This window comes from Daucus carota, chromosome 1 (assembly GCF_001625215.2).
Source record: "Daucus carota subsp. sativus chromosome 1, DH1 v3.0, whole genome shotgun sequence".
NCBI classification, from domain to species: domain Eukaryota; kingdom Viridiplantae; phylum Streptophyta; class Magnoliopsida; order Apiales; family Apiaceae; genus Daucus; species Daucus carota.
Genome location: NC_030381.2, coordinates 7438223 through 7452075, shown reverse-complemented (window position 1 = coordinate 7452075; position 13853 = coordinate 7438223). Strand labels below are relative to the sequence as shown.

Below are 13853 nucleotides of genomic sequence, written 5' to 3'. Positions count from 1 at the left end.
CTCTATATATTATGTATATATTATGTATGTATATGAATATATATATATATATATATATATATATATATATATATAGGTTAGTACCGAGCAAACTTTTAAGATGCCTTAATAAAATTCCTCATATCATTACCCCAGACAAACATTTTATTCCCTTACTTGAAGCGGCAACTGATTAAATGTCAAATTCTAGATGGACTGGAATCATAGATATTTGGATATTTGCACATTCCTGCGGACTAAATCAGCAATCCAGCACAAGAAGATTAAATTAATGAATAAATACAAAAAAAATGTAAATTATCATTCAGTGGAAGTAGTATTATACATGCACAAAATGGCTCAAATAACAAATCAGAAATATAACACATTTATCTTAAATAATAAATGCAGGAAAAGGGCAGTCTTTGTTGTAAACTTAATTACCAGAACCCAGTTTTGCTTTGAGGACGAGCTCTTCCGTAGTGGTGCCAATTATCTCATTAGCACGCTTGAGACTTACACAATAAAATCTTCCAATGGTATCCTGAATACAAGGAAACACCTGGTTAGAGGAGTGATATATTCTTCATATGTTGGGACATAATTTGGTTAGTTAACTGTGAGCCTATGTTGGGTCGGAACTTCTTCATCTTTTTAATATTTTGAGCAGTCAAGCTATATGCTTACAAAGAAGTATCCGTTCTTAATAAATCTCGGTGTCAACGAGAAATGAACCGGATGATAGAGGATAATAAGTCCATACCACTTGGGCTATAAGCACACTGTGAACTATTGCAGCGAAAATGCATACTTTTCTTTCTATTTCATTAAAACTTCTACTTTAAAATAAGGGATGGACAGAGTACTTGGGAATCTGCTCCAAAAGTGGTCCCAACTTTATGAATATAGTCATCGAAAGATCTGGTGAACTAAAGAGAAAAATTCACCTCTAAGAATTTCCTAGTACAAAAATTATATATTTACCTCAACTAATGTCCACAAGAAATTATCAGTATTTAGTAACTCAAGTATACGTCAACTCAAGTACATAGCAATTACACAGTGTTTATATGGACTAGCTTACATCTCGTGAAATATGCCGGTTACTTTTAATACTTTATGCCTGTATACGATGTCTCATTTCTTAAAATTACGTTCATCTTTCTTCTTTCAATGATATATTTACTTTCAATTAACATCACGCGTTATATCCCTAATCTACCTTTGTTCTGATCTATAGCAGTGTTATTAAACGCGATATGCGCACCGAAGCGCAAAGGTCTTACGGGGCATAAGCGCAACGCGCAATGCGCAAAGCGCGGATTCATCGAAAACATGTAAAATATACATATTTAGACAATATATATTGTATAACATTATATACTTATAGATAATAAAACATTAATAAGCAAAAGTCAGTCATCAAAAATGATAATGCAACCAGAATACCTAGAAATTCAAAGCCTAGAATAGTTTAAAGGCAGAGTGGCAAAGAAATGCGAAGTTATCCGCTAAATCACTAATCATCTTCTTCGTCTTCATCAATATTCACAAAATCATCTTCTTCACTATGTTGATTTGGATCTTCAACATATTCAATTTCTTGTTCGTCATTCTCAATGATATATATACCCTATGTATATGCATGTATATATATGTATCCTATGTATATATATGTATATAGCTTATGTATCTGCTACATATCTATATGTACATATATATATATCATATATGTATGCATATACAAGTATAAGAAGATGAGGTATATGTATGTTTATCGTATGTAATTAAGAGAGAGAGTTCAGAACAAGAAAAAAAGTATAATTAAAAGAGAGATAATTATAAGAGAGAGTCCAGAGGAAAAAATAAGTAGATTTGCCCAGTTATGTTTGTTTCTCGGCTGCTAGGTAGTGTTTTTAGGGTTTTTTTTATGACCCGTGTCTATTTAAAGAGCTTAGTCAATGGCCCAATCAAGTCAGTCAACCTCCTAGTGAATTGTTACAGAAAAGCGCGCTTTTTTTGCGCTTTTCGCATCTCGCTTAATCCCAAGAAGCGCATAAATGCGCTCGCATCATTGAACTCGCATCGCATATACAAAGCGATGCGCATCAGCTGCGCTTCGATGCGCTTCTCGCTTATGCGCGCGCATATGCGCGCTTTTAACAACACTGATCTATAATACATGCACATTATAAAAATATCTACTATATTGTAATGAATGTCCTGTGGTTGGTTGTATTTTCATTTTGAGGTGTATTAAATAATAGTGTGTATATAACTATTTTTCTTTGTTTGTTCCTTTCGTATTTTTTTTTTTGGTTTTATGTGGGACTGCTGATGACCAAACAAAACATCATCAAATTTCTTTACCTAAACCACTATTTACCCAGACTCTTCATTTTGCATTAAATACCCATGGTGGACACTCAACACCAGGGTATTTCTATTCATACGAATTAGCACATCCATTTACAATTTCATATGTTAGGCCTTATACAATCAGGCCGGTCCTGACAAAATATGGGCCCAGTACAAATATTTTATCAGGGCTTTTTAAATTTAATAATAATTAAAAATATACAGTTTTTTAAAAAATAACCTTAAGATAATAATGCTATAATAACTTTACTAAAAATTTAAGGTTATAAAAATATGAATATGTGGTTGTTTATTTTTGAAAAATATCGGGAGCTTAGAAATGTATGTAAATTTTTGGATAAGTTCTTTGACCATATATCCCATACATTTTCAGAAATGTCGTTAATAATTTAATGTCCAAAATTGTAACTACTATCCCTTCGTCCCACCCAATGACATTATGGTTGGACACGGAGGTTAAGAAAATGCATAAAGTAGCGTGAAAGACTAAGAAAAGTGGGTATTGTGAGACCCATTAGTATATAATTAATAGATTGGTAATGGAGGATGAAAATAGTGGCTAAGACTAGTTTTTATATTATAAAAGTTTACTATTTTCGGAAGGTTTTGAAATGCAAAAAATTCAGACCAAAAAAAAGGGGAGTATTAATTATGTAAGATAGTCTTTATAGTTTAGTTTATTATTGAGAGAAGATTTCATATGATAATATCAAACAATTTTTTGATATTGATTTAACTAATTGTTGTTTTCATATATTTAGTCTGTACATAGAAAATTCGTTTTACAAGATATGAAAATATTCAATATAAAAACAGAAAATGTAGACTTGAGCTGGAGTGACCAATGTTTCCAATCAGAAAATAAGTAAACTACAAGCAAACAGCTGCTTTAAGTACTCAGAGAATGTCCATTCTCTGAGAGTGTCCTATTTTACTCCTAAATTTAATATAAACAATGAGGCTTACATTATTAAGATTTAAGAGTGTCAACTCCAACAATCCTCTTTATATTCTATAACATCCCACATCGATTAGTTAAAAGAGTATTCGGGCCTTTATAAGCACAAGCAAATAACTAATGTATACTTTTTTTCTACTAATATAATCTTGAACATTCCTAATGACCTACTTGCTGACTTAAATAAAAATACCCTAGTTACAAATAAAATTTTCTTGGAAAATAAAATAAAATACGTACAAATTAATTTATTAATTCTTTTGTCGACACTCAAGAAGCCTAATAAAAAGAATAAAAAGGATGAAACAAGAATAAAACATATCTCTGTGGTTAATGGGTGGAGTCACTAATAGATCCTCATATCTATCCACTAATTTTTAAAATAAAAATTTCCATCACCCCAATGTTAAAGATTACAACTATATTCATATACACATATTTCCTAAACTTGGAGAATAAGCAAACTTATAAACTAAAGAGACAAATCCTTGTCCAATTCTAATACTATAATATTCAAATATTCATTAAAAAAAATCATTATAATTTACTTGATATGACTAAAATATCTTATTGCAATAATATCTCTTTAAATAATTATATAAAATAGATACACAATAATCTATCAATTCTTTTGTTCACAAGTCCACATCAACCTGATATTCGTTATATAAAGATAGCAACATTAAGTTTCTTCTTTTTCTTTGTTCATTTGTGTTTCAAAATCGCAGTTCTGATCTTCTTCAATCCTTTGCACTTTTCAGATACATAACAATACAGAATTTAACAAATCATAATTGCTTCCTGTATCAGCTGTTTACAATTCAGAAACGTAAATAAGAGAATTCACTCATTTTTCTACCCCATAAACTGATTTTTTTTTTTTTGAATCTTTTAAAAATAGCCGTTCTTGAATGTATGAAAGGAGTAGAGTACTGACACTTTGAAACTGACTTGCTCTCCATTTGGTTGGATGGAAGGGAATATATGAAGGAATTAAATGTAGAATACGAGAGACTAAAAAAATGACAAGAGTGTAACAATAGAGGTAAAGGACTGAATTAGTTGGAAAAGAAAAAAAAACTGTGGTAAGTTGGAAAAAAAAGGAGCTCGAGTTCAAACTTGCAGGAAGAACTGAAATATATGTATTAATGTGGTAAGTTGAAAGTTTGTTGTCACTATTAAACAAACAAAAAGATATAATGTGAGCATCAGAATGTGCAGTCAGGTTGTGTAATCTTACCCGAGAAACAATGCCCAACTTTTCCAGCTTTATGACTGCATCATCTACATCAAAATTGCAACTTTCGCCAAACTCTTCTTGTATTAGTTCTTCACAACGCAGGTCAAGATCCTAGTACGACATCATCGTTGGGTCCAGAATTTTATAGAAATTAGAAAATATAGTCACCAGTGAAGTGATCAGCAAATTTGAAGATTAAAAACTGAACTATACCTCCAAAGTAGCTTTACCCATTTCCATCAATATATAAAATGAAATGATGACTTCCTTTACCTATTCATCATATACGTGACATGTAAATTCCCAGTAGTGTGACATCAGCCAATCAATCATAATTGAAGTAATGGTTAAGCTAATGCAAAGTACAAAAATTTTAGTTTTACTAACGGAATGGCCATAAAAGACTGTACATATCAGCAATTTGGGATACATTTTTCTTGAGGAAATAGTTAAAGTTATCTCATACATAACATATGGGAGGTGCGAGAAGACATAAACCATTACAATATCACTTCTGTAGTCAAGAAAGTATTTACTGAAATTGCCTCTTATAAAAATATGTTCAACAAAATAATGATTCATAATTATTGAGGGCATAATCGTGAGCTATAACATAACAGATTCAGCAACACCTTGGGCCCCATTTGCTTATGAGATAACCAATTTTAAAGTTGAGGATGCTAATTAAATAGTACTATTAATGTCAAAATGACATTTTTAATCTTCCAGATGGCTCTAAACCAGCAGATGTCCAAGACAGACAGTAACAAGTTTAGCTGAAAGAAATTTCACGTGTTCAGTAAACAAAAATCACTGTGACTTAATGTTGATAGACTAAGGGCTTCAATTTTTCCTTTAGTTGGTGAGTAACAAAATGAATAGGAGCTACAGGTTTTGGGTTCTTTCCTCAAAATGGCTTGCCTAATGTATTTGGTTCTCATATAGAAGTATGTTAAAAGGAGAGAAGACAAGACCTTGGGTCCTAACTATCAGCAGTTAGGAGAAATTATAAAACTATACTAAAATGTGTGGTGTGTGTGTGTGTGTGTGTGTCTATATATTCTTTTATTAATTAATATCTGTAATGTATTTCACATTTAATATTAAATATTATTTAATATATAAATAAATAAATAAATTTATATTCTATTGTAATCAGCGACTTATGTTATTTGTTGTTTTTCGATTGTTTCGGGATAGTGTATGGTTTTGAAGGTCATATATGGGTATTTTCTTATTAGACATTAAAATTTTAATGTCTAAATGTCTAAACGTCCGATAAACTTTCTTAAATGAAAGAAATCCCTTGTGATGTTGATATTGTATTGCAATACAATTCATCTATCAGTATGTAGACACACGACAAAAACAACTAAATTATCAAGAGTTATATGCATGATAAACTCAGTTTTGTACTCAAGTTGTTATCACTTGAATAGTACCATGATCTCAAGTGTTAGTAGTTGGTACTAGGGCGTTCGACTTGGCTTAAAAGTAGTTATAATAAGTGAGCATTACTTAAGAGTAAGAAGTAACTTATAATTTATGTGTTTGGATAAATTTTTTTATATTTACAACTTATTAGGTATAAAAATTATCAATCAAAATATTGTAAATTATCATTTAAAGTCATCCTATAAATTTTTGTAAAGCCAAATTTCAAAACAAAAAAAAAAAATCACTAAAAGAAGTTGGCTTATAACATAATGAGAACTCTTCACAGCACCATGCAGACACTCCTAATTACAAACACAAAACTTTTGACTTCTTTATTTCCTCTCTTCGCTGAAAATTTTTTCTCACCCACAGCCCAGCCCCAAACCCTCCCCAAACACCAAAAGGGCTTAATTACTAAAATGTCAGTCTTAGATAAAACTCACTTCTTGCTGAACCACATCATCACACAAGTGAAGAAGGGTGCCCTTTCCGCTATCCAACTGTTTGTCATACATAGACTTTGTGATTAAGCTCTGGTAAGCAGTCATATTTGCTTGAAACCTACATATATAAAGATATTTCCGAAATTAATAACAATATGGGGCTAGACATGAGATGTACATAGATATGTAGTCCTCTCAAGCAATAATACTTTAAGAGTGGAAAGATAAAGGTAGACTAGCAGGCATGTTCAGGATCCATCCCAATGCATGATGTAGATCACATCAAGAATTGTTTGACCTGACTATACATGACATCATATATCATTCTGGCATGTATATTTTAAATCTGACAGGAATGACAAGATGAGCCAGCAACACATAATGATAATCATACGTTACACATCCTAAAACATCAAATTCAAATAGAGAGGTACACTTAACGTTAAGTATATTTTAGCGCAGTAACCAATAACTGCAGATAGAATCGCAAACATGACCCAAAAATCATCTTTAGGAGATTCCAGTGAACCAACAACAGCTACCTGCAGATAAAGTACACTTCGGTATTATCTAAAATAAGCCAGTGAAGGACCATAAATTAGCTTGACAATGCATTTTCAGTCACTAACCAATCCAACCACTGCAGAGACAAGGAACGAAACCCAGTCCATTGGAGTCAAACTTGGATTTTTCTTCTCTGGCTGTTAAAAGTACGCAAGCCATATTATAAGCTATAAATTTAATCTAATGGAAAAAATATAATTAAATCTAAATTGCTTCAAAAAGATTTTTTTTTACAGATAAAAATTGCACAAATTCATAGACATTCCGAGGGCGAAACTAAGTATAAAGCAGAGGTGTAACTGACAAGTACTATCTCCATATCAGCCATTGGAATGTTTTTGAAGTGCTTTACATAGATCCCACGTTCTGGTTTATTTCCTTTACTTGCTCCTCTGCAGTAATCATTATATAGAGTCTTAATGACCATCATTCAACACACCGCACACCTTCCACTACTATATTTCTAAAAGTGAATTATTAGTTTGTCTAAATATTCAATGAATTGTATAGAAGAAGCTAGTACCTGTAAACAACGATTATCCTATCAAACGTAGGTTCTTGAATGGTAATCTTGCTGGCCAGGTTGCGTAAACTGAAATGAAAATGAAAAAGAAAATTTGAAAATGCAAGCAAGCATACGGAACTCAGAATACCTACACATGCATATGTCCAAGTGAAATTAACTAAATAATACCGACCGTCATAAGACAAAGAAATGATTAACTTCTGCAATTTCTATACATCACTGAGTGTTGTGTACTAGAATCATACTGTATATAATATTTCTACCCAACTATTTTCCGAAGTTTTAAGAGCCAATCATAGAAGACAGTAAGAGGCATAAACTAGGGGTCACCAGTCGGTTTAGCTGGGCTTGAAGGGACGAACTAAACCAAACAAACTTTCACGTTTAGCTATACCTGAAACCGGAACCAGATTGGTTGCGTGTCTAGACCAAACCGTCCGGTTCAAGATAGTTCAATTTCGGTTAAACCCATCAAATCAGAATCTCTCACGAAGCAGTTTAGATAAATCACAAAATCATAGAAAGGGAAAAACCAAGTAGAGTAGATGATGAAAGGAAAAGACGTGAGTGTTTAAGAAGCCAGAAGAATAGGTGGCGAGAAAGATTCCTAGGATACTAATTTTTAAGCTAAAATGATAAAGACTGAAAAAGGTCAGCATATAATGTATTGATTACTTCTTGGGTAAATGTACTTGTTTAGCAGCAAAAGCATCCATCTCATCTTTTGAGAAACCTAATCCAACTTCGAGATCTTACCCTGAATAACTTTAAGTTTCAGTAAAATTCCATGAGCAGGTGTTATTTCTGATGTAAACCAGCATAGTTTGTGTATTCACTTTTTATATATGAATTCAATATTTTTAGAATTTGCACTATAGTTTCCAGGTGATGCATAACTGCATAACATGAGTTTTTTGTTTAGCAATAAATTTGTGGTGTTTTTATTTTGTTTTGGCACATAAATACAAACAGTAACAGAGATCATAGGCCCTTTTAGTTTTAAAAAGCAAACATCTTAAAGTTTAAGCTGTAGAATTTTAAAATTGTAAGAAATAAATAACAATACGGGAAAGTACCTTAGTTTCATATTCTCAATACGAATTCGTTCAATGTAATCAGCCTGCTCGGAGTCTTCCGGAATCTCTTCAACCTTCTTTGGATCTTTCTTATGTTTTTTACTCGACCTTTTCAATCTATCAAGCCTGTAAACATATAAAGAGGATACGAATTGTAGCCAAGTCGCCATTTAAGACAACTGTAACATCCTCAAAAGATCCTCTTGGGAGATAATACTACATTAGAACTATTACGTCCTTAAGCTATCACTAAATAATACGAATGGAACAGACATACCTTGTTATTCTTAGAATCCATCCCCATATACGTGAAATAATCATGTCAACTTTCTCCATAAAAAAGTAGTCAGTCGTCCGATCCATTCCAGTGCCACGTCGAAAAATGATGTACTAAAAAAGACACGGCCCACAACAATCCTTTATATATGTACTAATAATTAAATATGTATACAGAAATATAAATCCATCACACAGGCCCCGAATCGTTTTAAAGATGACCTTTGTTCACGCTATACTTAATATACGTTCAAGTGCAAATGTCTAATTGAGAAAAAAAAAAGAGAAACTACTACCTACATACACCAGGTTTTAAATACTGCTCAGGAAAGGGAAGAACAAATGTTGAAGAAAGTGCATCACATATATCGGCTATATCACGATCCTATAGTAATTATTGAACTTTCTAGGAAAATGTTTTCTTTGGCTAGGCCAGGTGAAGAGTACATAACATAAGCACAAAATGTTAGGCCATAACATAGACTTGCACAAAACGTTTGGCCAGAACTAAGAAGACGGCTCTATAGACAATAGTTGACAGTTGAGGTGAAGGTGTTAAGCATGAAAGTGTTGCGAACAAGATTACTGAAGGTAAGTCGTGCTGGTGTGGAAACAAAAGGGCACATCTTCAAAGAACAATCGACATTAAACAGAAATGAAAAGGTTGCTTCGTATAGTCCTAAAAGCATCTAGATGAATAAAATGCTAAAAGCATCGACTGGCATGATAAACTGTGCAATTACATCAAGTTCAGTGCAAGTGCAGAATAGCATAACCATTGACAGGTCACAGTAGATCCTGGCATAAAACTAAAGAGGAAATGAATATTCCTTATTATTTTAAAGTAGTTGATCGAATAACAATCAAATGAAATAGGATCTTTCCTTTCAGTTGAGGAATTTCATTATCTTAAAGTTTGTCAAAAGAATAATGTGATTTTGGAAAAGTGATGCTTAATTGCTTATAACTCGAATAAACGAATTACAGTAACAATGGTTTATATAGCATGAGAAGGCACTGTGTATCTTGTACTAATGAAAAAAAAGCAAAGTGAATGTCACTGGAAATTGCATCTTTAATTGATGTAATAGACTTAACAAATTTACAGGGGGGCATCAAAAAGAAATTACTCCCTCCGTCCCTTCCATTTCTTTACACTTTCCTTTTTGGGGTGTCCCATCCAATTCTTTACATTTCAAAACTTACCCAAAATAGTCAATGGGTCCCACCACTTCTTCACTTTACTTTCCTTTTCACACTACTATTACTCCACTATCTTCTTTTTATACATTAAAAATCAATGGGTCCCACCACTTCACCCACTTTTCTTTCTCTTTTCCACTACTTTATACATATTTCTTAACATCCGTGCCCAACCCAAACGATAAGAATTGGGAGGGACGGAGGGAGTATTTAACAAAATGAATGTATAAATATTAGAGTATTGTCTGACCAGCAAAAATGCTGCACTATATGTTATTATAGAACAAGGATAATCAACCAGAAAAGAAGAGAATTTGAGACATTTTATGGAACAGGTGATATCATGACCCGCCAATTTGGTAAGACTCAACAGTATTTCCCCGGAAGCATGAATAAAGCATTTCAACAAATAACCAGACTGTAATTTATTTTTGATATAGGTGTCACCTTGTCAGCAAAATCTGGAAGGTTGTCATGTGGATGTTCTTGGAAGTACTTCTTTAAAAGCTTGTTATCCAGCTACATGAATTGCATAAAATAAGTCAGGAGATAAATGAGATATTTGATTACCTCTAAGCAACAGATTTAGTTGATGAGATGTTTTCGAACCTTTGACTCATCAACAGATATGGGAAGATTGAGAAGATACTGTCCAGAATGCGCAACTTCAATCTCATCATCGGTGGCAATCTTGAAATTGCTCTTATCCATGACCTGAAGAGTGTGAATAGCATGAGTATACAATAGAAAAAGTGATAAAATTAATAGAATGAGAGATTAGAAAAGAAGTGCCTGAAATAAATAGGTGAGGAAATTCTGTTCAAGAACATCAATCTCCTCGGGAGAGAGGTGCTGCTGCTCCAATTTCTGAGCGCCGTGGACAGGGTCAAAGAGGGAGTAGAGTTGCTGCAAGCAGAATTGAATTCTAGTTCAACTGAATTGGAATTTAAGCCACACGAGAGAGAGGGAGAGGGAGAGGGAGAGGGGGAGAGAGAGAGGGAGAGAGAGAGAGGGAGAGGGAGAGGGAGAGAGGGGGGGAAAGAGAGAGGGAGAGAGAGAGAGGGAGAGGGAGAGAGGGAGAGAGAGAGAGAGGGAGAGGGAGAGGGAGAGAGAGAGGGGGAGAGGGAGAGGGAGAGAGAGAGGGGGAGAGAGAGAGAGGGAGAGGGGGAGGGAGAGAGGGAGAGGGAGAGGGAGAGAGAGAGGGGGAGAGAGAGAGGGAGAGAGAGAGGGAGAGGGAGAGGGGGAGAGAGAGAGAGAGACCATAAGATCCTCAAACTGGAGAAGATACCAAGCTCGAATAGTGTACTCGACTCTTTTGCAAAGCTTCAAGAACTCAGCGCGGTCGCCACTTTGTTCTGAGAAGAGAAAAAATGAATATCAAGTCAAGTAAATAAGAAAAGTGAGGGACGGGATAGGTACCAATGAGATTAGCCAAAGTCATGATGAGTCTGGGCTTGATTATCGGAATTACGGATTCCCTTTCTATGCGAATCACTTCAGTCCCCTCTTTCTTCTTCATCATCGTCGTCGTTTGCTCCTCCATTTTCACAAACAATCACCAAACTCACGAGTCAAGGGACCTTTATTCTACAGACCCACACTATCACTCCAATGTATGTCGTCTGTCGTTACACTCGCTCCCTCTAATAATAACATATACTTATGTATTCATTTAATTCATTCAGTTCAAGGGGTCGTTTGGGTTAGTTAAAAAAAATGACTTCTTGTTTATGATAAAGAAGTGGAGCAAAAATGAGAAGTAAATAGGTTAATAAAGTGTTTGGAAAAGAAGCAGAAGCTGTGAGAGAGAAGCTAGCATTCTCAGCTTCTTAAAAATACTTCTATTTTTTTACACAAACGGGTCAAGAAAAGCAGAAGACAGAAGCAGCTCCAGCTTCTTGTAAACAAAGACCACCTAAATCACTTACATATAACTGCTGCAGATCAGGTGTATTAGGAGACTTTTATAACATAAAATATAATTATATAATATTTTTAATATATGCTTTTTTTAACTGAAAAATTAAATATCAAATTTTATTCAGGAAAAAAAATTGAAAATATATTTTATAAGAATTTTGTGTCAAAAATTAACGTATAAAACCAGCTGATCGGAGTAAGTTATTTGGAAAAAATTTCTTTCCACACCACCTACCCTCACACTCTTCCTTTTTTTTTTTTTTTTTGATAAGCAAGCGGATTTAATATATTAGCAAGCAGTCTCGGAGATTCTTACAATTTTGGATCAGGGAACCAAAACAAAAAGGCATAAGCCAGCCCTACAGCACTACAGGGAAAGGCAAGAAACCCCGAGAGAGGAGACATAGACAGTTAGACCTAGCAGGACTAAAATACTAGCAGCAAAAGGAAATTAAACTACTACTACCGGATATAATAAACTACTACTGGACAACAGCTTTGCTTTAGCACTGTAGCTCATTTGTCAGAGGGTCCATCCCCAGAAAGTTGGTCCTTTTCAAAGTCCATCGCCGTCATCACCTTTTCCACGGACATCAATGGCAAGTCTTCCAGCTCATGGATATTGGCTCCCTTATCAACAGGCTTCTTCAACATGCATGAGATAATGCCCAAAGTATCCATGCATGCATGATGCAGCACATCTTTAGCAAATAGACCATTGGCTATATGAGCCTCTAGATCCAGCACATGGCTCCCAAAAACATCAGAAAATTCCAGCAGAGCTCCCGAGTCAAGTATGTCGATGGCTCGTTTTGAAAGAGAACCATTAACAAAGAAAGCAAGATCATCATAGGATTTACCTTTACCTTTAGCAGACTGAGCAAGTGAATAATTAGAGCTTTGCTCATGAAGAACGACTACTGAAGACTCGCCTCCATAAGCTCTAGTTTTTGTAGCTCGGAGGGAAGAGCCATCCGCAGCAACCAAATCTCGACCCGAAGCAGAGAAAGGAGGGTACTCATAACACGGGAGATCATAGTAGCACTCCCAGCACTTCCTTTTGTTTGAGGGTGGAGGCGAACCATCTATCACCTCACCATGGCCCATGTTTGGAAGCAGCTCAATCTCCGGGTTTGCGATCACCATACCCATATCTCGGTCGAGATAAAACTGCAGGTTCCCAACAACATGCGGTCCAGGAGTTTCCACATAGTCAGAAAGATTCTCAAGAGCATACTCCGCCATACAACGAGCAGGGGAGTTCATATGGTCTGGGACCCAAGAAATGTGCCTATCAGTGACGCCTTCAACAAAGTGATTCGCATGAACTGTGTTGAAAAGCCTGATCCCCTCCAGCTGGTCATCAGGAATAACAACATGTTCCTGTAACCTAATGAGATCAAAGACATCATAGTGGGATGTCTCAATGTGGGTCAGTTGAAGATTATTCTTCTGAGCGTATATGCATGCAGACTGGATTCCTGCCATAATGGCTTGTTCTTCAGTGCTATTGTTGAAAGGTCCCATTGCACCCCACACCTTCCCTCCATGTTCATCCCTCATAAGTGCACCAATGCTCTTGATGTTGCCAATGGCTGAGGGCTGTTGAACCATAAGGCAGAAAACATTAATCTTCACCGAATCTTTTTCAGGATTCTCCCAAAGGTGCTCCATGGAAGACTAGAGAAAAAGAAAGCAAGAAGGAGAGAAAACTGAGAAAAGAAATAAGAAAAAGGGATAGAGAAGGAAGACAATGAGCACTATAGATATAGTACAACAGAAGCCACCGGGTGAAGGGGAGGGAAAGCATTGGGACTAGAGAAAAACTGAGGATAGTGCATAGAGAACTGAG

The 13853-nt window shown here is 34.9% G+C and overlaps 1 protein-coding gene across 1 annotated transcript; it reads right to left on the bottom strand.

Moving 5' to 3' along the window:
• Window positions 1-237: 237 nt before the first annotated feature.
• LOC108205059 (uncharacterized) lies at window positions 238-11718 on the bottom strand. The gene is made up of 15 exons (XM_017374832.2): window positions 11501-11718; window positions 11342-11436; window positions 10874-10987; window positions 10691-10795; window positions 10529-10600; window positions 8880-8992; window positions 8603-8728; window positions 7524-7592; window positions 7305-7392; window positions 7066-7137; window positions 6878-6978; window positions 6437-6554; window positions 4770-4829; window positions 4557-4667; window positions 238-523 (listed from the first exon to the last, which is right to left on the bottom strand). The coding sequence occupies exons 1-15, from the start codon at window positions 11622-11624 to the stop codon at window positions 416-418; spliced, it is 1476 nt and encodes a 491-aa protein (XP_017230321.1). The 5' UTR covers window positions 11625-11718; the 3' UTR covers window positions 238-415.
• Window positions 11719-13853: the final 2135 nt, after the last annotated feature.